The sequence below is a fragment of the Cricetulus griseus genome, chromosome 3, assembly GCF_003668045.3.
Source record: "Cricetulus griseus strain 17A/GY chromosome 3, alternate assembly CriGri-PICRH-1.0, whole genome shotgun sequence".
Taxonomy (NCBI): Eukaryota; Metazoa; Chordata; class Mammalia; order Rodentia; family Cricetidae; genus Cricetulus; species Cricetulus griseus.
Window position 1 is genome coordinate 81043332 of NC_048596.1, and position 27528 is coordinate 81070859.

The following is a 27528-nucleotide window of genomic DNA, read 5'->3' on the forward strand; positions in this document are numbered from 1 at the left end:
CATTTTGAATCATTTATAGTGAATCCCAAAGCTGTGATTTCTAAATAGAAGAGTATTGCCAATGTTATGGACCAGATGCTGTTACAAAATGACTTCATCCAGAGGGTCAAGTTTTACATTCTCACTGGCATAATGAGATCATGGATCCCCTAAGGCTGTGGTGATCTGTCTGTCCCAGGAACAGCAGAGTAGAATGAAGCTGAGAATATCTCAGTCAGGGACATTAAACCACGGAACATTTGCTGAATGTGGCAGGAGCTGTGAGCTCTGGACCAGGGATGCTCTTGAATTTACCAGCATCATCCCACAATGCTCATTTGGAAGCTGACCACCTTTAATGCCCATTCTTTGAAGGGATCGTGCTCCAAGGAGGCACTGGCTAGCCCCCTTCCTTCTACTTTCAGGACCTTCAGAGTTATTTTTCTTGGGTTGCACGTCATCTTCCCCACTCTTGGTTTCTCAATGTACTCCTTAAGATCTTTCCAGAAACCGTCTTTGGCAGTTCTGAAATGAAAGCCACCTAATAACCAAACAAACAGATACAATTATGCTTAGAAACCATCATTTCCTAGAATGACCCTTTTCTTAAGTCATTCCTTTTGCTACTTCATGGGAAAGCTCCCATAATTCAGGGTTTTCCCCACGAGACAGTTAAAATTTCTGGAGCTTAGAGTGCAAGGGCCCTCACCTCTCACCAGATCATTTGCTTTTCATCTGCAGATCAACTCTTAATGTAAGAACAAAACAAAAAAAAAAGATCCAGCAAAGAAAGACAAACAAGGCTGAAGCAGCAACTGGGGTGTTCATATCTGCAGTGCTGAGCCTTGCCCTACATAGGTGGCTAGTCCTAGGAACAGGCACTACCTGGTTCCTCAGCTTATGTCGTAGAACCCCAGGTGTTTACCTTCCTGGGGTACTTGTATGGAGCAGTCACCTTCTTCACATGCTCCTGGAGTTCCCGGGTCAGTGCTTCAGGGTCATGAGATGTGTAGGCTGGAGAAAGGACTATAAATGCCTTCACCACCTGCAGGGAGGGAACCCCAGAAGGGATCAAGCCTCCAGGAATGATGCTCTTCTCCTTAAGCTAGCCTTATCGTGAGCGTTTTTCTAGTTTCTGCTAGTTTTACTAGTTCCTAATAGTTCTACTAATTCCTTGAGCACAGTCAGTGAAGTGAACACCATCCATGTCCCTATTGTCTGCCTGTTCAGAATAAACTACTGAAGAATTATTGGCCTTTTGGAGCCTCATTTCCCATTCCACTCCCCATACTTGTAATGGCTCCATTAGGAGTGAGGATGTATTCCCTTAAGATGCAGATCTACTGGAGGAAGTAGCTTCACAACACCAATAGCCATTTGCTCTCCAATTTTCATGTGGGAGGACAGAGAGGCACCGGGTTGTCCAGGCAGGGTTAAAGAAAACACAGCCCTGATCAGGGGCTGCTGTGTCTTTGGAGAGTGCCTGCATGTACATTTCCCATCAGCAAACATGGAGCTACACTGTTTCTGTTTTAGTCATTCCAGGGCATATTCTGTACCTTGGCTTTGTGTGCCCAGGTTTCTCCTACAATTTGCCTCCTAATAAAGAAAGAACAATTGTTCAAAGCATAATTCCTGGGCTGGAAAGATGGCTCAGAGGGTAAGCTCATTTGATACTGAGCCTGAGAACCCGAGCTCATTCCATGGAGCCCACGTAGTTTTTCCTCTGACTTCCACACATATGCTGTGACACACATGCATATTTGTTCACACACGCACGCACGCGCGCGCACGCGCGCACACACACACACACACACACACACACACAAATAAATGAATTTTTAAATGTGTTCAAATTGTGTCTTCTAATAATGTCAGAAATTACACCTATAAAGTCTCACCAATATGACTGTCCCAACATAAGCTGAACAAAAATGACACCAATAGAAATGCCAAAGTGGACAGGGGAAAGCCCACAGGTGTCAACTCTACACAAAGAAGCACAAGTCACCAGGGAATACTGAGAATGGGAGCAATAAAGACTATTGGCATTGTCCAACATCAAATGGTCAACCCTGAAAACATATATACAAGTAACATTATACAGACTGAACAGATCATATTTAGGAATATGTATGTAGATGCATATATACATATAATAACAATTAGTGAAAAAAGAGGCAAGAAGTGTTTGAAGGGAGGAAAGGGTAAAATGTTGTAATTATATTATAATCTCAAAAGTAAAATAAAATAGTTTCTTATATTAATGGAAGAGCTTTGAAGGCCACTTAGTTGCAGGTCTACACCACCCTTAAACTCTGCTAACTCACTTTTGTTAAGGGATAGTCATTCTTGCACACTTCCCAGAGGTGTAAGCTCACTATCATTTTGTGTTCCAACAAACTTGGCTTTTAGGAAGAGCTTTGTCTTCCCACGATTACTGTGAAACATTTACTGAACACCTGTTATGTGCCAGACTGTGTTCCAAACATTCTGTATGGAATAACTTGAAGGGGTCTAATTATCAATGTGTTAGTTAATCCACAGCATTCAGAACCATGTATTCCTTTCCATGTGTGATTTCTCCAGCACATATGTGAGAGTCACACTTCCCTCTTCCTATATCAAACTCAAATTTTAGTGAGGAGTCACTTGGTAAAGGCTTCAGGTCAAAGCCGGTACGCTGGAGCCCCTCCCCAATCAATGTGATTCATCAAATCTGGCTCAAAGTCTACAAATCTGTATTTTAAACAAGAACTTTGAATGAAGTAACCATGAATCATCTGAGGACCAGACTTTGAGACTTGCTGGCCCTAATGCTTCCAGGAACACAGACTGGTACCACTCTAACTTTTCAGAGTAGCAGCTTTGCCCTAGGACCATACTGCAGCTATGGCTTATAAGTGAATATGAAATGTCTGCCATGCACGTTTGAATGCTTGTGGCCCAGCTCCTGGCACTGTTTCAAGAGGTTCTGAAAACTTCAGGAGGTGAGGACTAGTTGGTGGAAGCAGGTCACTATGAGTGGGTCATTGAAGGCTATATGCAGGGTCCTTGGTTCCTGCCTGGTTGTCTACTTTCTGGCCTGCTATAATATGAACAGCTTCTACCACACACTTGTACCCCATCTCCAATCAAACCATTAACTTCATTACTCTGCCTTCCCTTTCCTGCCATGAAGGACTAAACCCTCTGATATTGTGAACCCAGATAAGTCTTCCTTCTACTGGGTTGTTTCTATCAGGTATTGTGGGCACAGTAGCACCTAGGAACTGCTCTTTCCCTTCTCTTGGGACCCACAAAAAAGGTGTTTGCCTTTGTCCTGTGAAATCCCATAAATCTGGCTCATCTTTCTAGTAAATCAAGGACACTTAGAAACATTCTGTCATCCCTCAAGTTGGCCATGCAGCCATCATTAGTCATGTCTGGGGAGCTTGCTAGGTCCTCATCTGAAACAGAAAAGAACTTTTTTTTTTTCTGGAGAGAATTAATGACAGTCTGTGTCTTCCCTTCCACTGAGATCTCCTGCCCAATCAGCAGCTTCATTTGGATTGTCTGATGTCCAATATAAAATTACACTTTGTATTTTCCCATCTTGTTTTGTAGAGTATCTGTGATTTAAACGTGGTTTAATCAGAAGGAATGTCTGAGTGTGGAGCTTAGATTTGTGGTACTAGGGGTGGGGCTGAGATCAAAGGAGGGATTGAGCATTCCTGTTTGTTCCTCTGGGTTCGAATAAGCAGAAAACAATGAGGTTATGCTCTTATCTGACTGCTTACCTCTCCCCGAATGGGGTCTGGGCTGCTGACCACAGCGCACTCGAGGACAGCTGGATGCTCAGCAAGAGCACTCTCCACCTCAACAGGCCCAATCCGGTAGCTGGAAGAGAAAAGAAACCTTTCCAAATGGCTTTCCTCCCCCTATAGAACCTCAAGGAGAGGAAAGAGCAAACTGCCTGACCTTGAAGAGTTGATCACATCGTCATTTCTCCCTGAGAACCAAAAGTAGCCATCCTTGTCCTTGTGGGCTTGGTCCCCAGTGATGTAAAAGTCTCCTTTCTCTGATGAGGCTGTCTTTTCAGGATTTTCCTAGAAGGTAAGGGAAGACTGTGAAGGATCATTTGGGAACAACCAGTTAGGCTAGCCCCTGCCTGGGGATCCCATGCTGGGGGTGGGCAACAATCCTTCAACAGGTAGTCTATTGGTTCTCAGGGCTCAAGCTGTCCAGAATTTCCTACAGGGCCAAAGGTTGGAGTCCTGCAGATTTGTGACTTCTCTTTTAATTGGATGAGAGCTTCCAGGTGGGATGTAGAGCAAATGCCCACAAGCATCCTTAGAATAGTCAAACTCAAGGAGGATATACATGGGGCAATTGGCTCTGCATAAGTGAATATGCTGCAAGTAGAAGATAGCAAGTAAAAGGTTGTCTTGAAACCCCATTGATAGGAGGAGAGGCTAGAGTAAAGAAAAGAGTCAAGCCATGGTCTAAAAATGGTGTGTGTGTGTGTGTGTGTGTGTGTGTGTGTGTGTTTTGAATATGGACAAAATAGTGCCTTGGCAAACATGTTGAAGTCAGAGGACAGCTTCAGGTGTCAGCGCTTTCTTCCACTTTGTTTGAGATGGGTCTTTTATTGTTTATTTGCACCGCATGCACCAGGCTAGCTGGCCTGTGAGCTTCCATGGATTCTCCTGCCTCCATCTCCTCTTAGGAGCTGGGATTTCAGACACTCATGCTATCCTGTCTGTTACAAGCACTCTTTCCCACAGCCATGTCAGCCCCAAATGAACACTGAAAGACTTATATTAATTATAATATTGTTGGCTGATGACTAGGGCTTCTTATTGGCTAGTTCTGTCTTAATTGTTAACCCATTTCTATTAATCTAAGTATTTCCACATGGTCTTATTTACCAGAGAAGGGTCTGGACCTCTTACCCCTTTACGGTCTCACATGACATCTGCTAAGCATCTCTGCAGAGAAGAGAGTGGTTTCCTGATTGTCCCTACTTATATCCTGATTCTGCCCAACTATGTCACTTCCTGTCTGTCTGTACAGATGTCTAGACCTCTATGGTTAGCTAGTGGCAAGTTTCTGCCCAACTACATCACTTCCTATCTGGCCAATCAGCCAATCAATGTTTTATTCATTAACCAATAAGAGAAACATACACACAGAACATTCCCCATCACCTGTCCAGTTTGTGGCAGGTTCTGAGGATGCAAACTCAGGTCCTGACACTTGCATGGAAAATGCTTTGTTTACAAAGATAACTAGCCCAATTCCAAAATAATTAAAGAAAATTACTATTTGTTAATAGAAAGAAAAATTACTAATTACTAATGCATGCAAATATATGGGTGACTGGCAAATAAATTATCCTTAATTTACACAAAATGGATATTTTATATCTCCCTGTGTAGTTTTAGAAAGAAAACAAAATTACCATACAGTTGTTGCATACAGTATACAGTAAATATATAGTCTATGTCATGCTATATAGTAACAACAATGTACCAGTTGCCTGAGGTCTGGGGTAGAGAAGGTTGAATGGAAAGGAGCTCATACAACACTTAGAGGTGATGACAGTGTTTATATCTTAAGTGCAGTGGTGGCCACATAGGTATACATAGTGACCAGAACTCATTGGCCTGTATACTTGCATTGGAAGCATTTTTCCACAATTAAATTTTATCTCCATTCAAATACATTTTGAGGAAAGGCTAAATTATTACTGAATATCAAAGAGTATATCTTAACCACAGTCTATAAGGTAGAGCCATAGAACTCTTACCAGTCTCTAGAACATTGAAGGAGAGATAAACAAACAGAAAGATAGAAAGATAAGTTAAAGCTGGTGAAAATAGATGGGTGGACAGATGTGTGAGTTCAGTACACAAGCCCACATGGCAAAAGGAGAGAACTGACTTCTCCAAGCTGTCCTTTCACCTCTACACATACGCCCTGGCATGCATGTACCCCCCCACACACTTTTTAGACCATGGCTTGACTTTTTTCTTTACTCTAGCTTCTCCTCCTATCAAGGGGTTTCAAGCCAAACTTTTACTTCCTACTGCACATCCAGGTTTGAGAGTTTTATAGAAAAAAGTCAGAATGAACTCTAGACAAAGCATGCCTTGTTTTGGAACCTTGGACTGAAATCACAGGATACAAACCCAGCCAGCAAACCAGAAAGAAACACCCCCAAAACTTGGCTCTGATACAAACTTGCAGTTGGCTCTTGGCTAAGAACCTTCACTTCCCTGAACCTATTTTTCCCTACTCTTTTCCGTCACAATGAAGTTGTCATGGGTTTGTGCTCTCAACACACTCTTGTTAAAGCCTATGACTTACCTCGTTTATTAGTTATGTGACACTGGAGAAGCCATTTTTCTTTTGTAGCTTCCTAATCAACAACAGTGTTCCTGGTCAATAACAATAGCAACCAACTTCATGCGGTTACTGCAAGGGTTAAACTATAGATATTTACAAAATGTGTTCTCAGGGTTTGGCATGCAATGATTGCTGTGCCTTCTCAGGGCTGTTCCCCACCTCTTACCAGATAGCAGTTGAAGAAACAGAAGGGTCTGGTGGGTTTGATGCGGACAGCGATATTCCCCTCTTTTCCTGGAGGCAGGATATTGCCCTCCTCATCTACAATCTGATAGAGAGATCGTCAAATGGCATCAGAGCATTTTACACAGCCAGGGTACCCACCAACACGTACTGACCAGCACATGGATAGCTCCGTGCACAGTGGGCAGAGGCTGCCTACCTGAACATCGTAAGGTGGGCTTGCTTTCCCCATAGATCCAGACTTGATTGTGGAGCCTCTTGAATTGCCACAGATGACGACCTGGAGAGAGGGGGAGCCTCATCCTCTTGTTTCTTGCTCTCACTGCCAGCTCCTCCTCCTTTCTTCTGCCATCTTTCTTTCCCTCCCTCTCATACCCTTCCTTCCCCTTTCCTTCCTTTTTCTTTATCTCCTTTCCATACATAACAAATCTTTATGTGGTACTCTAATTACTGTTCATGGATGGAGAACTAAATTGTATCATGAAGCTCAGAGACTCACTTACCCCCACACCTTGCCAAGACTTCTGCAGGGGTCACTGCTTAAGATACTTCTAAAAATACATTGTGGACTATTTTGGGTAACAAACAATTTCCTTGGGCAATTACGGGTATTAATCTTCATTGTCAACTGGATTGGGTTTAGGATCATCTAGAAAGCAGTGTGTCTGAGAATGGAAGACCATCTGAACATGGGTATCATGATAGAATTTCTTCCATCATGAACTTCCACTGCCATAATGTTCTCCAAGCTCAAGGAACAAAGTGACCATGACTGGACCCTTAAAATTACAAGCCAAATCTCTCTCTTTTTTGTTTCTGCCAGATATTTTGTCACAGCTACATGAAAGTAATTATGGTATCAGGAAAGCTGCTTTACTGGTCATGGTAACTATGAAATTAATTACCTGAGACTGCCTTTAAACCAAACGAAGAATGGCTATTGGTGTCTCATTGCCAGTTTCCCCTAGAACCAACGAAGTTTCTGGCAGGTGTCAGGGAGAGATGAGTAACTCCATGATCCTCTAAGATGGGCTGAGGGCTTAGATGAGGTGGCCTGGGACACCAACTCACTGTTTCAGATTGTCCGTAGCCTTCATGGAGCTCCAGGCCTGTCTGGCTCTTCCACTTGTCCCTCACATCAGGGTTGAGTGCTTCTCCACCGGTCAAACAGTGCCTCAGGCTTTGAAACTTATACCTTTCTCAAGTAGGAAGACAAGACCACCAATGTCATAAACATTTCTCCCTACCCGCTAGCATTGCTAGAGGTTCAGAGCCCCAAAGACACCAGAGGATAAACTTCCTTCTGTTCCACAGTCAGCTCCATGTCATCCAACCACTCTGTAGCTATGGTCTGCAGAAGCAAATCATTAAAACTAATCAACCCTATCTTAATTTGGGATAAAATCAGATTCATGTGGTAGTTTAGGCATAACAGTAAATTGTACAACTTAATTTACTTATAAATAAACTGGTTGATAATAAATAAATTGAGGCAATGATCTGAGTCAAAGTAATAAATCAATGAAAAAATTAATAGACTAAAAATAGCCTTCTAGGAATCCCCCAATTCTGAAGATTGGATCTAAAAGTTCAAGAGATATTAAATAAATAGCAAATCTGCCTCTCAGTTTAAAAATTACCCTAAGTATAAATACAAATTCAATCATTTTCTCTTTCTGGTTGGAGTCCACTGAGCCAATTGAATTTTAGTATTGCCAGGCAGCATCTAATTGGTCTTGAAGAATTACCCAAGGACTGCTTCTAGCCAGAATTATGATGTGGAGATATCCACAAGGAGTGAATGAATGGGATGGATTCTTATATCTAGAGGAATAAAATCAAAGTCATGTAAGTGCTCCCTTCTTTTGGGTATTTCTTGGCCAGGGAGTGTGATTATGGAAGATGAGAGCCTGGGAAGAGCATGCCTTGGGAAAGGATAGAAAAGGGAGACATGGGTGGAGATTAGTAAGTTACTGATGGATGAGGGGGTTCACCTAATACCCCAGCAAACAGCCCTGCCCAACTAGTGAATGTTGCTTTGTATTTGTCCAGGATAAAAGCTATCCGTGGAGTGCTGTCACCTTCTTTTGTGTGTTTGAAGACAGGCACCCAGGAATAGCTGGCTTGGGTTAATTTGGCGGTGGGAAATTTAGAGAATATTGTGGTAGAGCTTGTTAGTCTAAGCAAATGGAAGATCCTTGGCTACTAACCCCATTCTATAGATGGTGGAAATCCAACAATTTCTGCGACAGAAGTCACAGACACAAGGCTAAGGTACTAGCCTGTGGGCATGGTATATAGTGGTGATGAAGTTTACCTCAATTGTTGAAATTTTGGATTGACTTAAATAATTTCAATTTTCTCTGGATATGAATTCCAAGGAGACATAAAATCATCTTTAAATGAGTGTTTTGTGTAGAAGACAACAGATATCGACAAAGAGAGGCACATGAAGATGTGGATAGATTTGACTTGAGAGAGTTATAGGAAGACAAAGCTAGAGGAACACAGAGAATAAGAGTTGGATTGAAAAGGTGGATTTGAGCGGGGTGGTAGTGGCGCATGCCTTTAATCCCAGCACTCGGGAGGCAGAGGCAGGCAGATCTCTGTGAGTTCGAGACCAGCCTGGTCTACAAGAGCTAGTTCCAGGACAGCCTCCAAAGCCACAGAGAAACCCTGTCTCGAAAAACAAAAAAAAAAAAAAAAGAAAAGAAAAGAAAAGGTGGATTTACTCATAGATCCTCATATGAGAACCCCAGAATTGCTGAGCAGAGTCTATACCTTGTCAGATCCTCCTGTACGAGCAGGCGGAAGAGGGTTGGAACACAGCACATGGTAGTTATTGGGAACCTGCAGAGAGTCTAAACAAAACAAGGGGTTTAGACAGTTTTCTTAGAGACACTCAGGTGTGATGGGATGAACGAATTAGATATTTATAGTCTCACTGACAAAGCAGAGAAGTAGAAAACCAAGCATGGCATCTGTTAAGATGACCTCCATGATCTCTACCTGTTGGCATTTTTACCCTTATGGGGTGTCCTCTTACACTGCACCAGTAGCATCCTGTTAACCTGGTGGAAGTCACTTGAGGTTAGATGATAAGAAGAGGAAACTTCTGTCTTGGATGCTTTCACCTCTCTTGAGTGACTCACTCTGCAGGAGACAAGTTACCAGGCTTTGATATTCTAGCTGCCCTTGGGATGAGGGAACACAGTGAGGCTGGTATTCAGTGCACAACTGGTAAAAATACTACAATCAAAAAGTGAAACAGATTACCCAGGCTTAACAGTACACTGAGATGACTACCTTCCTAGATTATAGCTTTGTTAAAAATTAGTATTGAAGATCTCGGGAGAAGGCTCAGTCCATAAAGTGCTTATAGTACACTGTGAGAGCCTGAGCTTGCTCCCCAGAACCCAAGCAATGAGAAAGAGTAAGTGTGGTAGTGTATATTCATAAACTCAGCACTAGGTTGTCAGAGACAGGTAGATCCCCAAGACTCACTGCCGGTGGTCTAGCCCAATAAAAAAAGCTCCAGCCCAAAGAGAACTTGTCTCAAAAAATAAGGTGGGTGCCACCTGAAGAGTGTCATTTGAAGATGACCGCTGACCTTCACACATAAATGTACAGTGTACCTCTACACACATTCCTATACATTCATTTACCTGCATTCATGTAAACACACAGAAACATAAATTATCCTTGGAGATATATGTAACTACTTGAGGTATTTTACACTTTGGCACCATCCAGCTCCAGAATTATTTCATCTTTCCCATTATCTTCTCCCCAGACTCATGGTAACTGCTATTCTACTCTGTCTTCATGAACATGACTATTCTAGGTACCTTATGTAAATGAAGTCATGAAGTATATGTCCTTTGGGGCCTGCCTTCTTTCACTTAGCATGAGGTCCTCCAAAATCACTCATATTGCAGAGTAGCAGAATTTGCTTTTTTTTAAAGGCTGACTAGTGTGTGTGTGTGTGTGTGTGTGTGTATTATATTTGGGTTACACAATTGTTTCTGATGGATGCTTGGGTTGCTCCTGCCTTTTGCTTACTGTGACTAGTAACACACTACTGTTAGTAAGGGTGTACTTTGGTGAAGTCTTTACAGCAACCTCACAAGGCTTCTTTTCCCTGAAACCACCTAGTAAAGCTATTCCCAGATTCCCAACCATGAGAAGTTGTGAGATAATAAATGCTTGTGTTAAAACTGATAATTTTTTGATGGAAAAATTATATTTATTTCTCTTATGTGCATGAGTGTTTTGTCTACATGTATGTGCACCACCAGAGTGTGCCTTTAGAGGTTAGAATTGGGACTCAAATCCTCTTGGAACTGCAGTTATGGATGGTTGTGAAGCATCATGTGGGTACTGGGGAACCAAACCTGGGGCCTCTGCAAGAGCAAGTGCTTTTAACCACTGAGCCTTGTCTCCATCTCCTTAAGATAAAAAAAATTAAAAACCTATTTAAGTGAATGAATATGAAATTATATCAAAATCAGTGGGACAGATCTAAACAGGTGAAACTGATAACTTTAATTTACAGTATGGCAATAGATTATCAATATAGTGCTATGGCTGGAGATAGTAAAGAGAGAAACTATACATGTGGCCGACGAGTCATACCTGAGCATTCATGATGGGGAGTTAATGGCAAAACTAATGTATTGGGAACTTGGTGCCTTTTCAGTATCATGACAGCTGTAAGAACTTTCTTTCAGAAGTAGAAAGTAGGACTCAAAGATGTCAGGAGACTATGATGAGAGTTCATGTAAATGAAGTTCTTTTTTTGGAGGGGGGTAGTTTTGTTTTTTGAGACAGGGTTTCTCTGTGTAGCTTTGGAGCCTCTCCTGGCACTCGCTCTAGAGACCAGGCTGGCCTCGAACTCACAGAGATCCTCCTGCCTCTGCCTCCCAAGTGCTGGGATTAAAGGCGTGCACCACCAATGCCCAGCGTAAGTGAAGTTCTTAATTGGTCTGGGTAATTAAAAGCCAGAGTCAGATATAGAGGGAAATGCTGAGATATCACAGAGAAGGAGCAAGCCACAGCACACCTTACCTCTTTAGCATCTCAGCAGACAAGAGAGTGATTTCCTGTTTCTCCCTACTTATATCCTCTTTCTGCCCAGCTACCCCACTTCCTGTCTGTCTGTACAGACCTCCAGGCCTCTATGGTTCTATCGGCAAGCTCCATTCCCTGAACCTTAGACAGGCTTTATTTGTACAAGCAAAATATCACCAGATATCCCCCTTTTGTCTAAAATTAAAAAGGGTTATAACTAATATAAGAAAATCTATTGTGCAATAAGTACAATAACTATATACAATTATACATGGCGATAAGTACATTAACAATGTCTAGTTCATTAGCATATGACAAATTCCGAGAAAATACTCATTTATCAATTCTTTCTTGATGAGTCCAAAGTCTTGTACCTAATTTACTTTCTATTCTAATTTGCATTATCAAATTATCTCCTAATGTCTTAGGTGGAGCACTAGACAAGGAGAATGCTGGGAAGAGAAAGACAGAGAGAGAAGCCAGCAGAAAGATGCCATATAGCTACTGGAAAGATAGGACTCCAGGCATTCTCTGATAAGATAAGGCCATGTGGAAATACATAGATTAGTAGTTGTGGGTTAATAATTAAGAGAGAGCTAGCCAATAAGAAGCCTAAGCCATTGGCCAAACAGCTTATGATTAATATGAGCCTCTGTGTATGTATTTGAGAATAAGGATGGCAGAACCCAGTAGAACAGAAACTCCATCCACAAGTCCAAGTTTAACCCATGGTGAAGCCCATATTTCTAGTCACATATAACTTAGCTTGTCTCAAAGAGATGGGCCTAGGGAGATAGGCTTGTTGATGTCTCAAGAGCTGCCATTTAGAGTGAAGGATAGAACAAAGGTACTCAGCATCTTCACTGGGGTGGTCAGTACCCCTCCCTCACGATAAAACTCCAGAGAAACAAGACAGGAGGGGCCAGATCTATGGTTGGGTGGAAGCTCATGATAAGGTCAGGGGACAGAAGCACATGCTCTGGTAAATCGACTTCTGATTTTTTTCCTAAAGTTTTGACATAGATTTGCTTTGACAGAGCATAGGGAAGAAGACTGTGTAAAGAGAGGCATGCATGTATTAAAAGGCTTTGCAAAGTTTTGGAGAAATGAAATTCTTTTGTGCCTAGGGATCTATGTTGAGCATGAGCAATGCTAGGTGGACAGGAATCAGATTATGGAAGGCTCTGAGTGAATTTGTCATCAGATTCACACATTTTCCCATGCCAACTAAACCATATATTTCACTCATTCATACCCAGGACAAAAACAAAAAAAGGTGTTCCAGAGCTCGGCATGGTGGCATACAATTATAACCTCAACCCTTGGGACTCAAATGCAGAAGACAGCTGGTTCAAGTTTGTTTTGGGTTATATAGTATGACTGTTTCAAAATGAGTGCATAGTGATAGAGCATTTGCTCAGTGTGTGCAAAGCTTGGGATCCCAGCACTGGGAGTTTTTTCTTACATTTAGGATAGTTTTGGCATCAACTCGGGGCAGTTCATGCACGAAAATGCAAGCTCCATTGGGCCAGGCAGAGAAGAGAGTCCAGGCTGCCTTCACCCACCCAGTGTCAGTTGTGTTCCAAAATATGTCAGATTCAGTCAAGGCCATCCACCTCCTGCCAAAAAATGAGAGAAAGTCAGAGAATCTTCATCAATGTCTCCATCTTTAGAATGGATTACATTATTCACATAACATTATTTGGAGGTCAGACCACAGGAGGTACTATTTAAACTTGTCAAATCTACACAAGACCCATCAGCTCAATTACTATCTCAACAAACACTCAACACTTTCTCTGTGTTTGTTCCTAGGCCAAGAAGAAAAAAATGAAAAGAACAGATCCCATACTTTCAAGGAGGTCACCATTTAGTAAGAACAATTTGCAAGGGAAAATTAGTCTCAGTACGTTGTGATAAGAGCAAGTTTTAATCTGCTCATTAAATTAGTCTGGAGTTGGCACTAGTGATGTAGAAGAAAATCATTGTATTTTATAAGACTTATAGGTGAAAAAACATAAGTATCCAAAAAGACCTAGAAGAGCACATTTTTAACTTTCTTTTTATTTATTCTTTATGTCTTTCACAACATGCCTCCTGATCCCATCCATCTCCCTGCCCCCTCCAAAAAAATTTTAAGAGAAAAAAAGGGGTAGAAAGAAAGAAAGGGGAAATCTCATCATGGAAGCTGCAGTGTGACATAGTGAGTCTCCTTTAGCCATACATTTTTACATTTTACATGCAGGTATTCATTGCATAGAGTAATTGGTTTGAGGCCCCTGATCTCTGCTATACTATCAATGCCTCTTGCTCATCACTGCAAGGGGTGAACTAGCCAGGGCAATGCTGGAGAACTCACCCTGGTGGTGAAGACAGGGGAGAGATGGCAGGCTAACCAACCCTGAAACTACCCAGGCCTAGAACCAGGGTTATGTGTTGGTCCACCCCAATATCTACTTCATCTGTGATATACTGGAGCTAGGGAAGGGTCAGTCCTATAGACCCAGGGCTGCAGGATCTCCATGATGCAGGGCAGCAATGGGATGTCCAGGAAAAGTCCCAATGAGGGCCCAGTGTCAATGGGAGAGCACAAGTTTTGTAGGATGCCAGTGAATAAACACTTAACTTGGAGCAAGGAGACTATTGTCTCCACAAATGTTGATTAAGCATCCTTTAAGATTTATTTCATGTTCTTATGGGATTCATAGTGAGAGTGGAGATGGGTCTGAGAAATGCTTCTGAAGTGGACATGACATTTGAATAAGCATCATTGATGTGTAGCAACCATGGTGATAAAGCAGAGGAGGAATATCCTCGGAAAAGAATGCACATATCTGCAAACACGGGATACAGACAGGCTGTCATGGTTGCCCTTTGGTTCCAGGACATACTTTCTTTTGGTCCTACTCATGGGTGGCTCCCCCTAAGTCAGCTCCTGTTCCTTTCTTCAGTGCAGAAGTGTTTCTTTGTTCTCTTCAAATCTCACCCAGCCTCAATATATTAAATATCATCTGTATACTGGTAACCTGAGAGGAATCTTGTTACCGTTACACATGTAGAGCTACTTCACTTAGGAAGATGAAGATGTTTAATGGACCCATTGAGTTTGCAATGCCAAGGAATAACGCTTGTTTTTTTTTTTCCTCTACCCAGCTTATTTTATACTTTCCTCCACATTATTCTTGGGAGAATAGGCCACATAGCTCTCACTCCATATTAAACTGTCAGAAAATTTTATTAGGTCTATGTTATTCATAATCTCTTCACTCACTCCTGTCATCTCTAATCCCCAAGACAAGTCATCATGCTTTTGTTTGAATGTAGTATACCTTTTTCTTTCTTTCATTGATTTTTTTTGGTTTTTCAAGACAGGTTTCTCTGTGTAGCTCTGTAGACCAGGCTGGCCTTGAACTCACAGAGATCCACCTGCCTCTGCCTCCCAAGTGCTGGGATTAAAGGCATGCACCACCACTGCCTGGCTGTGTCCTCTTTTCTAACTCTGCTTCATTCCTTCATCCTTACTATTTGTTGTCAATCCAACATCCCAAGGGATCCTTTAAAAACTAAGTTGCATCATGTCATAGCCCTGCTCAAAATATCCAACACTTCTTAAGTAAACAAAAAACTTAACATAGAATTGTCATATGACTGAGTGATCCTACTTTGGAGAACTACCCAAAGAAGTAACAGTGGGGGCAGTAGGTACAATATACAAGTAACCCCTATTTCTACCAACAGTTGAGTGGATTTAAAAATGCAACATATACATACAATGGAATACTTTTGAGTCATAAAAGTAGGGAAAATTTCCCTGAAATTTTCATTTTTCTGTACAGCTGAATAAAATTCCACTCTAAGATAATTTTTATTATCCATTCTCCTGTTGATAGATGTATAGTCTTGTCCTATTCCCTTGCAAGTATTCCTATTGTAGGATATGGAGTCTTTGGGCATTTGCTTGGGAGAGGTATAACTAGGTCACATGGCAAGAAAATGGATGGATTTGAAAAATACATTAAGAAAAGTGGCTTAATCTCAGAAAGACAGAACCCACATGTTCTGAACTCATGTGTTTCCCATCCTGTAATGTATACATGTATATACACAAGTATATGTAAAATCTGCAAAACTAGAAATGATACCAAGAGGATCTAAGAACAAGTAATGAGGAAGAATGGCAGGTGGACAAAAGGACACATGAGGCACAAAAGAGGAAAAGTGACAAGGTGTTACAGAGGAAGCAGGGGTGGGGGGAGCTGAGAGAGGAGGAGAATCTACTGAAACACACTGTGCTTGAAAAGGCCATAGTGATACCTAGTACTTTGTATGCTAATTAAAAGTAAAAAAGTAAATGTGAGGAAAATTTAATAGAAAATGAGTGAACCCTGATGGCATTATCCTGCGTAAAAGGAGACAAATTTCAAAATCATGTACTGCTCACATGAGATGTCTGAAGTCATCAGATTCATAGAGACAGAAAGCAGAATAGAGGGTTCCGGGAAGGTAAGGGTGGGGGGTGGTGAGAGGCTATTATATAATGGGTCTAGAGTTTCTGTTTGAGAAGATTAAAAGTTAGTTTTGTAGAGGGATGGTGGTGATGGGTGCACAAAAATATGAGCATAAATAATGATATTAGATGATACGCTTAAAATAGTAAAAATTTCCCAGAAGAAAAGATCTTCAGTGTTTTATTTTACCCCATGAATAAATGACAAGTGTTTGAGAACATGAATAGTTTTACCATGACTTAAAGATGGTATAACACATACATGTTTCAAACTGTGACACACTGTTCCATAACTATGAACAGTTTTATATATCTACTAGAAAAATTTTAAGAAAATGATAAAAATATGCATTGTATATTTTTATGTAATTTTAAAGATACCTAACATTTTTTTAGATTCCTCAGAGTAAAGCCTTCAAGGCCTACCTGACCTATCCCCTGGTTGCCTTCTGACCTCCATTTCCACATCTTCTCCTTTTACCCCCCCCACCTTTGCTCACTCACCCACATTGGTCTTGGACTGTGGTGATATTTTGTTTATGATTTAACAAACAAAGCTTGCCTGAGGATCAGAGTGCAAAGCTAGCCACACTAGTTAGCCATAGAGGCCAGGCAGTGTTGGCACATGCCTTTAAACCCAGCACTCGGGAGGCAGAGGCAGATGAGTTTCTCTTAGTTCAAAGCCAACCTGAGCTACACAAAATTGATTCAGTCTAAAAGAGAAACAGCTCACACAAAGGTGATCTCAGCACTTGGGATCCCACACCTTTAATCCCAGCACTAGAGGGGAACATAAGGCAGGGTGGTGGGGGAAGACAGGAGATGACGAGAGTCTGAGGTTTAGTGGATGGTCCCTTCAGTCTGAGCACTGGTAGAGATGAGAGCTCTCTAGTGGTTGGCTGCTTTGCTTCTCTGATCTTCAGCTTTAATCCCAATATCTGTCTCTGGGTTTTTATTATCCATGCTACATTGGACCTTCCAGAAAAACTGTCCCAATACCTTCCACTGGCCACAAAACCCAATCCATAGCTGCACTGGGAATGTTCTACCATCTTGGGGGCCCCCGTGGTTCCACTGGTGAAGTAGATGGCCAGCGAATCTTGACTCTTGGTTCTCACACAGTTGTGCTCTGCAGAAGCCTCTCTGGAAAATGCAAGAATGCCAGGTGACACAGATAATATAAATACACCAAGCAGTACCAAACTATAACAATGATAGGACTGCCATTTCAACATGTTGTGCATGAGGTGCTGTGTGGAGGGTTATACTACGTGCATACACATTAAGAGAAAGATACTGTCTCTACAACAGTTTTGTAGCCAAGAAAATTGAGGCTCAAAACACCCAAATGACTCATTTGAAAGATCCACAAAGTTGAGTAAAAATAGTTCAGTTAGTACAGTGTAAAGGGGCAGACATGAGTTTAGATCCTTAGCTCCCATAAAAGCTGCTTGCATCTGTAATTTCAGGCTTGGAGATGCATAGGCAGAAGATCTCTGGAGATCACTGGGCAGCCATTCTACCTAGCTGGTGAGTTCCAGCTTCCATAAGAGACCCTGTCTCAAAACATAAGGTGGTGGAGAATGATAGAGGAAAATACCTGATGTTAACTCTGTACTGCACATACATACATACATACATACATACATACATACATACATACATACATACATACACCCACCCCTATATGAACAAGCACACACACACACACACACACAAACACACACACCTACATTTTTTGAGTGTGGCTGAGGAGTTTGTGGTAGAACACATACATTCTCATGTGTGTAATTCTGTTCATTTATGAATAGTCCTATCTCTCACTCAATTCTCAATGTAGAGATAATTTTCTTAATGTTTTCTCAAAAATTAGGGGTTTGAGATTAGGTAATTTCCCAAATTCTGTGATTTGAAGGCTCAGATAGCTTATGGTTCTCAGCCCTGGCTGTGTCTTAAGATCTCTGAGTTAATTTTTAAAAGAAATTCCATTATTTGTGCTCCACCCTGGGTAAAATGGACTCAGAACTTTGATTCTTCCTAAAGGTTGGGCAATTTTAATGACAACTGAAATTAAAAGGATATATCTAGGTTAACCTGGCAACTCTCCCAATGACATGGGCTGAGACCCTGGTTCAGCTACATCTGGCTAAGTAGGCCAGATGCCAGATTGCAAAATTATTATGTAAAACACTCAGGTCCATCTGGTCATTGAGGTGGACACTCCAGACTCAAAAGTCCAGCACTCAGAGGCCTGTTTTGTATTCTTCCTTTCTTGTTTTTTTATTTTGTTTTGTGACAGGGTCTGGCTGTGTAGTTCAGGCTGGCCTCAAACTCAAAATCCTGTCTCAGCCTCCTGAGTGCTAGGGTGACAGGTGTGAGCCACCAGGACAGGCATTATGATCTCTGATTAGGAAAAAAGATCTCAAGTTCCCAGGTAAACATCTGCCACACCCTTGTTGCAAGGCAGAAGTAGTCTTGACTCTGCCCTAATTCTGACCTTGTGTGGCTCCTTTCAAGGATTAAGCAAGGTGATTTCTTCCTTACTACAGTGTTCTGAGCATCAAAGCACAGAGCACCAGTGTTCTGAACCACAGAACAGGCCTCATTAAATCCTTCTTGCACAAATGAATGTAGGTGGCTGCATATTTGGCATAGTGCCTGGTAGACAGTAAGCACCCCAAAAAGGGTATTTCATTATTGACAGCTTTCTGTGAACTAAATGTATCATAAAGTTTAGTTCATATGCTCTGGTTAAGAATTTTAGCTATCTTTACCACCATTTTAGAGGACACTGGGACACAGGTGGTCCCACTGAGGTGGTCACAGGATGATGTGTCTGGCCAGTATCTCTTTGATTCAGTCGCCTCATGCTCAATCCTGTTGCTGAAAAGGAAAATACCCAAAGTTTATTTCATTGCTACTCTCCTGGAGAGTCCCAATTTACCGAAGGAGTTCCCGGAAATTGATCCAGCCTGGACGACTGGTGTCAGACACAAGAAGCTTGGTTTGGAGGGAGGGGCAGTCAGCACTGATGGCGTCCACTTTCGGAGCTAGGGCATCACTGGTGATGATGGACTTGGCCCTGGATGCCAGCAGCCGGTACTTGAGATCCTTCGATGTCAGCTGGGAAACACCTGGGATCATGACCACACCTTGAGCCACACGGAGAAGGGAGGTTGTTAGAGAGGAGGAAGATTCTAATGTAGAGGCCAGAGAAAAAAGTAGTTGAAGTGGGTTGGAACACCTGGGGGAACAACAATAGTAACAACAAAGTGGAAAAAGACATTTCCTATGGTAAGAACTTTGCCGACATTACTTCACTTATTTCTCACAATGCTCAGAAAAGCATGCCATTGTGGTAAACACTCCATGCACTTTAAAAAGAGTATGCGTCTTTAGACTTTCATGCCTTAACTAAATCAAATGACTTGCCCAAGAGTACATAGCCGACGTGTAATAAGGACAGAATTGCAGAGCTAAAGCAGCTGCAAACCTGTTCTGTCCTGCCTGTTCTGTCCTGCCTAGATTTATGTCAACTTGACGCAAGCTAGAGTCATCTGAAAGGGAATGTCAATTGAGAAAATGCCTCCATAAGATCCAACTGTAGGGCATTTTGTTAATTAGTGTTTGATGGGGAAGGGCCCAGCCCATTGTGGGTGGGGCCATCCCTGGGCTTGTGATCCTAGGTTCTATAAGAAAGCAGGATGAGCAAGTCATGATTAGCAAGCCAGAAAATAATACCCTTCCATGGTCTTTGCATCAGCTCCTGCTTTCAGGTTCCACCCCTGCTTGAGTTCCTGTCCTGACTTCCTTCAGTGCTAGACCACAATGTGGAAGTATAAGCTTAATAAACTCCCTCCTCCCCAAGTTGCTTTTGGTTATGGTGTTTCATCACAGCAATAGAAACCTGCCTAAGAAAGACAGAGTCCATAATCTTGAATATATTATATTGTATTGCCTTAGCAACTCCTTAGCTCAATTTTTTTCATTACTTTCAAACAAAATATTGCAATAAATCCTTTTGTTTTTGTGTGGATCACTTGCTGATAAAGGAAGTATTGCAGGCAAGGACTCCAGAATCCCAACATGGCTTCAATCAAAGCTGTTCGAAGGGTGGCATATTCCATACACCTCCAAGGGCAAGGAATAAGGACTGGCAGGGGGAACTTGACATTTGAAAGCCCTTGATATCTCAGAATGCAAATTATTAGTATTTTCTGTGGTGTTTAACACTCAATTTCACAGAGGAAAACATCTAGAGAGAACAAGAGGCAGAGGGAAAGATCAGTTCAGCACAACACCAGAGCCAAGCTCATGTTCTCACTACACTTTGCCCTGTCTCTGAAACTCTTGCACAATTTAGTGCCCAGTGTGAGCACTCTGAGTTGAATGTTGTTGTTCTTTAATACATGTGTGTGTTTGCATGAATATGTGTGTGTTCATGTGAGTGTGGGTGCTATGTATGTGTGGAGGAGGTAAGACGACAACCTCAGGTGTCTCTTCAATTGCCATCTACCTTGTTTTTGAGACAGGCTTTCTCACTGGCTTGGAACTTGTCAAGTGTGCCAAGTTGGATAGCTGTGGAGCCCCAGAGATCTACCTGTCTCTCCCTCCCCAAAGCTGATATTATAAATATATACCATCAGAATACTTGGCTTTTTTTCTTTTTAATATGGGTTCCGGGGATCACACTCAGATCTTTGTGAGGTATCCCCAGTCTGGATGTGCTTCTTCATTCCACTACTCTGTTTTCACATCCCATAGAAGTCCTTTGTTTGTATGGATTAGGGACTGAATTCAAGTTTGAAGCCTAGGAAGATGTGATTTAAAAGGAAATGGCCCCCAAAGAGAGAGGCATTATTAGGAGGTGTGGCTTTGTTGGAGTAGGTGTAGCCTTGTTGGAGGAAGTGTGTCACTGTAGAGGTGGGCTTTAAGGTCTCATATATGCTCAAGACCCAGTGTCTGAGTCTACTTCATATTGTTTGCATATCAAGATGTAGCCAGCACCATGTCTGCCTGTACTCTGCCATGCTCCCCACCATGATGATAATAGACTGAATCTCTGAAAATGTAAGCAACCCCAATTGAATATTTTTCCTTTATAAGAGTTTCTGTGGTCATGGTGTCTCTTCACAACAATAGAAACACTAAAGAAGACAGAAGATGATTGACAGCCAGCACTGTCAATAAGAGAAAGTCAATCACTTTAACTTGACAAGTGCATATGAGGAAAATCTATGGATGTAGGGGTGCAATGACATCAGCTGTTGGAGTGGAGGCTCCACCTCAGCTCATAATGTGGAATGCAGTTGCAAGTTATTTTGAGTATGGATAAAAGCTGTAGGGTAGGCAAAAGTGAGATATTTGGTGACAAAAATAAATAATACTTTAAACAAAGTTTTGATCATTGAAAAATCTCTTAACACAGTGCCCAGCACATAATAGGTGCTTTAAAAAATTGCAAGGGTTCTTTACACTTCTGTCCTTACTAAGCAATTGACTCTTCATTATCATATCATTGTCTAGACTCTGCAAACAATCAGCTTTGTGACTGCTGGGCAAAGAAAAAGTGAACCCCAAATGGGGTTCTCTTTGTTCTGTCCTCCAAATCTTGTGGGACCTGCAGAGCTCTGGTGGTCAGGGTCAGTCCTACCAAAGACCCCTAGCCTTGCTCACTGACCTGTTCGAATACAAGCCACGCTGATCAGCCACCAATCTGGGAGGCGTGGAAGCACCAGCATCATTCTGTCTCCAGGTTGCAGGCCACACACACCCTCTAAGACATTGGCTGCCTTCCTGGACTGCTTCCCCAGCTCCTCAAAGGTCCACTTGACTTCTGCTCCTGAGCCATTCACCCACCAGAACGCAGGATTTGGGGGTCTGTGTCCTGCCTGGACAGTGGATATAGCCAGGGGGAAAAATAGAAGCCATTGTTGGGTGGTTTTGCTCATTTGTTTGTAAGAAAAAAAGAATATATATATATATATATATATATATTATATTATATATATATATATTGGTTTTTCGAGACAGGGTTTCTCTGTGGCTTTGGAGGCTGTCCTGGAACTAGCTCTTGTAGACCAGGCTGGTCTTGAACTCACAGAGATCTACCTGCCTCTGCCTCCCAACACCCGGCTGAAAAATATATTTTTATAATAGCTGTGTTCACAGAGTTCAAAAATCAAAATTATGAAACCTGGCAGTAGTGGCACATGCCTTTAATCCCAGCACTCAGGAAGCAGAAGCAGGCAGTTCTCTGTGAGTTCAAGGCCAGCCTAGTCTGCAAAGCTACACAGAGAAACCCTATCTCGGAAAAAAAAGAAATCACAATTATGGTATGACACAGTTGAGTATGACTCAGCATGAACAAAGTCCTGGGTTCAATTCCCATCAATGAATAAACCAGGTGTTGTGTAACCCCACATGCCTGTAACCCCAGTACTTAGGAGGTAAAAACAAGAGGATCAGAAATTCAACACCATCTTTGACTGCACAGTGAGTTTAAGTCCAGCTGTGTCTACATGAGACCCTCCCTCATAAAACTAAAAGCAAACCAGCCAAACACAAAACCCAAGGGCTGGTCCCTTCCTTGTACTTAAGATAATGGCCAGTTTTATTTGTTACTTACACATTCTCACAGTGTTGAGTTTAGGCAAATATAAGCAAATTTTCCATACCAATTTTTTGACATAAAAGGTAAGATGATTTATGCTGTCTTGTGTCCTTTCCTGTTTAATTAAAAACATTACTCACATCACCTACTAATTACCACATAAAGTACACAACACATTGCTTTTTAGTATAGTCCCACAAGGTTGTATAGCTGTATTATTTATTGTTGCCATGACCAAAGGCAACTTAAGAATTTGTTTTGACTTAAAACTCTAGAGAACTAGATGTCTATGATGGTAGGGAAGGCACAGTGACAGGAACAGGAAGCTGGGAGATCACCTAACTGCACAGAGAAAGCAAACTGGAAGTGGACAAGGCCATAAACCCCGAGAGCCTGCCCAGGGCCTTGTCAGATCTTTTTCGGGCACATGCAAGACCCAGGTGATGCTTGTGGCTCTAACACACAGTTTCTGAGATGCTTAGGAGTGTACAGGAGGCTTTCAAAGCCCATGTGCATTTCTCAGTCCATAGTCTTTCTTTTCTTTAGCTTCTTGGTTACTCTACTAGCTTTTGGTTTATTTTTCTTTTCCCATGTAGGCATCTAACACTTCATCTGCTTCTTACAATCACAAAGTTAAACTAATTGCCTACATTTTTTGACAGATGCCTTCCTGGAAATAGACTTTTTTTTCTGGTTAAGTTCCAAGCTGTGCCAACTCTAGACAGCCTTGAAAAAATAACAAGTCAACTGGTGGTCACCACATACATACATATGTATATACATACAAGTAACATTATGTAGATGGAGAAGTTTATATTTAGGAATATATATAGTGTGTGTACATACATATACATAGATGCATGTAACAATGAAAAGAGAGGACATGAGTTTGGAAGAGAGCAAGGATGGAGGGAAGGGAGAGAGCAAGTTTGGAGGGAAGGGAGAGAACATGTAACTATATCATGATCTCAAAAATAAAAGAAAAAGATGGCAGTGACACCAAATAATGGTAATTCTTTGGAAATGAAGCTTTGAAAAAGGTCTGGCGCCATTCTTTCTTTGCCTTCAGAGGCTGCCAGGCTCTACTGGGGACAAGCACTACTGCTTTCCATGGCTTCTGGGCAGCTAGAAAGTTGGGTCAGGACCAGAGAAGCTTAAAATACCGAGGCTCAGCAATGGCTGCAATAAACACTGGGTTGCCAGGGCTCTGCTACTTCTGAAGCTGCTATTCTTAGTCCTTTTCAGTGTTGTCCTCATCACTGGCTTTCATGAAGCTGAGAACTTTGGAAAACCCCATTTCATTTTTATGACTTACTCTTGCATCTTTTGTTTTCATCATCAGAAGACCTCAAAGAGGTCAGATATTGTGACAAATAACTTTAACCTCAGCAAATAGGAAGTTAAGCCATATAGCTAAAGTTCTGTCTCAAAGAAAACAAAAAAAATGCCAAAAACAAAACTCCAAATTCAGAAACTAGATGAAACATTGGCCTAACATGTCCAAAGGGTCTGGACTTCATTCCCAACATTGGAAAAGAAATGCAAAGAAGGGGAAGAAAAAAGGGAAACTCATCTAGAATGGAAAAAAAAAAAGCATTTACTCTTTGCAGATAGCTAAGGATGGAGGATTATGCCTGTGAGTCACATACACTTCTCATTTAATGCTCACTACAGCTTGGGGTAGCTGATGCCTGGAACCCTAGTATCAGATGAGAACACCAAGGCCCAGAGATCTCAGGGAACTTGCCCAAGTTCACACTTAAATATGTGGATGATGCATGCCTGGTGACTGCAAAGGCTGCTTGCATCTCATCCATCCTCACTCTGCCCTACCAGTTTACCATCTTCAGTGGCAGTGTCGTATTCTTGTATTAAGTGGTGGCAGAATCGACAAGGTTAAAAGAAACACAAATGAGATAGGAATAGTAGATTGTGCCTGTAATCATAGCACCTGGGAGTGAGGCAGGAGGCTTGCCATGAGTTCAAGGTCAGGTTGAACCACAGTTGGCTATAGCTCTAGGCCAGACAGAATTTCAGAATAAGACAATCTCAAAAATAAAGAAACACACTCCGGAGACAGGCAGGCAGATCTCTGTGAGTTCAAGGTCCCTCTGATCTATATAACAGAACAAGTTACAGGATAGTGAGGGCTACATTGACCTGTTTTTTGTTTGCTTGTTGTTTGTTTTTGTTTTTTATAGCAAACAAACAAAATTAACCCTGAAGTTTCTTTGGAATCAAAATTTATATTTTCACATTACCAATAAGCCATTGGTATCAATATAATACAAAGTGATACCCATAATAGGCATGTATAGAAGAGAAAGTAAAGAAGTGTGTGTAGATAAAACACACAATGAATCAGAACTTTTTGGTTGTTTTTTGCTCACTTCTAGCTTTGATCCTGCTCAGAAGGGAAGTGTGTGGAAGTGAGAGACAGTATCGGAGCAGACCCCTTCCCCTTCTCATCAGACCATAGCAGGAGGATGAAGTATGGTTGTCTTGTGTGGTTTGGGCTCAGGAACCAGTGACACTGTGCAAGATGAACCTGGTCCACATGGCCTGGATCAGGTTTGTTCCCCGCAGGCTTGCGTGCCATCAGTTTGAGTTTTAAAACTTGCCAGGTTCTCAGGTCATAATGTGAAATGCACTGTCTTGCAGTCTTGAATCTCACTGCAGTGTCTGAGGAACTTCAGATGCCCTCAAGGGACACCAGGGCAGGGTGGGGCTCACCTTTTCCAGCCGACTCCACTCATCCAGCACATCATGAGCAAAGTTGAAGTACTCAGGTACCGGCTGCTTCCCCAGGCTGATGGCTTCCCAGGTGGCCACGACCTTGGGGACAGGTGGAGGTGGTGGCTGCCTGTGAATCCTACAGATGCCCCAGGAACTCTTCAGAGCCTGGAGGACCAAGCCTCTCCGCCAGAACCTCATGTCTTCTGTCGCCTCCTGTCTGTCACCAGAGGAAAGACTGAAGGATTCTGAAGGTGCCAGCTCTGAGGGTAGCATAGCTCATATTGGCTATAGGATACATAATCGGCTTCATTCTGCTGACATTGCTAGTCTCTTCTCTGAATCAGAAGTACTCTCCTACCTCTCCCTGTGTGTGGGAGTCTGCGTGTATCTGAGGTCATCTGTTAGAGCCCACTTCTCAAAACCCATGGCTTCAAAGGGATCCCCAATAACAGTAATTTTGCTACTGTATTAAAAAATTTTAATGTGCAAATTGTATGTTTGTGTGTATGGATTGTGTATATGTGTTCAGGTGCACATATGTGTTCAGGTACATGTATAATGTATATGTGGAAGCCAGAGGAAAATTTTGGCTGTTAGGCTAGGATGTCTAACCAGCACACCCTAGGAATCCACCCATCTCCAGCTCTTCTATGGAGATTCCGGGGATTAACTTGAAGTGTAAGCACTTTATTGACTAAATTATCTCCCTAGCCCCTTCACACACATTTTAACTATCTTTATTGATATATGATTACACAGATTTAGGGAGCACTCTGTGACATTCCAGCTAATTTGTGCATGTGTGATAGTAGGTCAGTGTGATTAACATAGCTGTCACCTCAAACAGCCCGACACTGCTCAGTAGAGACAAATTACTAACCACACATGCAACTCACAGCTTTCTACCACTAGATGCAGAAAACTAGAAAGAAACACGGGACATTAATTAGAATAGTATCTCTTACTTAACCAGGCACGTGAATAACATTATCCCTTGTACCAAGACTGCAAATGCAATGTGCACTTCACACTACCATGCACAGCTAGGTTTAGGTCAGTTGTGTGTCAGGTGCCAGGAGCTGCCAGAGGGCAGTGGCATGAACAGGGCAGGGCTGTTTTAGGCCCTTGCTTCTCAGAGTATGGGCCTTGGAGCATGAGTGGTCTCCAGACTCTGTGACAGATGTAGACTGTCAACTCCCATCCGTGAGTGCATGTGACTCTGTACATTCATGAGATCCCAGATATTTCTGTGGCCTGGGGATGCTCCCAGCTTCAGTCCATTGGGCCAAGTTCCTCTAGTAATAACAGAACAGGGCAACAGTAAAACAATCACCATGTGTTTCAACAACAGGAGAAACCCATCCCTACAAGCACTGACTGACTGTGCACAGAGCACATAGAAAAAAAAAAAAAACAACTAAATACATTATTTCACACCCACGTATACATTGCCCACACTCCTGACACTAACCATTCATGGTCCAGTAAGCAACCTTTTATAAATGCTCTGGGTTCCAGAAATAATAACTTAAAAGAACAAGAATGTCAGAGGGAATCGTTAAAAAGAAGAAGGGGATCTGTGGGGGTGGAAAGGGACAAAAGGTAGTGATGGGGGATGATCATGATGGAAATGCATTTTATACCTGTCTAGAAAAGTTGTGTGAAGCCCGTTATTATGTATAATAGCATATGGTTAACCAACAATAAAAGTATAAAAAAGCTTTTCATTAAGTCCCATGACAATGCTGGTGAGAATGGTACTTTCCCAAAGAGAGGAAAAGTGACTCTCAAGCCTCACTTTCCAGGAAAGCCTGGGTTTAGCCTCTGTCACAGCTGCTAACCCTGGGGTTGCCGCCTACCGGTCCCTGACACCTCCCTTGCATTTTGCCTTTTCCTTTGGCTCTTCCCTCCTTGGTGGCCGATCTCCAGAGACTCCAGGCCTTTCCCTACACCTTCCTAAGGTCAGTTTATGCTGTGCCTATCCTTGATTTAATCACCAAGACCTCTAGGCAGGTGACACTTGCCAGTGAAGGATTTCTTGCTCAGTTAC

General features: G+C 42.1%; 1 protein-coding gene across 2 annotated transcripts; it reads right to left on the bottom strand.

Moving 5' to 3' along the window:
• Positions 1-436: 436 nt before the first annotated feature.
• LOC100755162 (acyl-coenzyme A synthetase ACSM5, mitochondrial) lies at positions 437-25676 on the bottom strand. Of its 2 annotated transcripts, none has more exons than XM_035441310.1 (13): positions 25476-25676; positions 21810-22020; positions 19074-19281; positions 17129-17272; positions 13088-13241; positions 9334-9413; positions 7624-7747; positions 6752-6832; positions 6536-6637; positions 3940-4067; positions 3759-3858; positions 905-1024; positions 437-520 (listed from the first exon to the last, which is right to left on the bottom strand). In XM_035441310.1, exons 1-13 carry the CDS (start codon positions 25674-25676, stop codon positions 437-439), a joined length of 1737 nt encoding a protein of 578 aa, XP_035297201.1. The 2 variants fall into 2 exon arrangements, with proteins under 2 accessions (XP_035297201.1, XP_035297202.1); XM_035441311.1 differs by having other exon boundaries at positions 472-504.
• Between the last annotated feature and the right edge of the window lie 1852 nt (positions 25677-27528).

What these genes read in the sequence shown, in the direction of transcription:
- LOC100755162 (XM_035441310.1), bottom strand. Translation starts at nt 25,676, where the DNA reads ATGAGGTTCTGGCGGAGAGGCTTGGTCCTCCAGGCTCTGAAGAGTTCC. An exon ending in ATGCCAAAACTATCCTAAAT is followed by an intron (nt 9,414 to 13,087) that starts GTAAGAAAAAAC and finishes TGTTTTGTTTAG; the next exon opens with ACTCTCTGCAGGTTCCCAAT. An exon ending in GCCCACCTTACGATGTTCAG is followed by an intron (nt 6,638 to 6,751) that starts GTAGGCAGCCTC and finishes TCTCTCTATCAG; the next exon opens with ATTGTAGATGAGGAGGGCAA.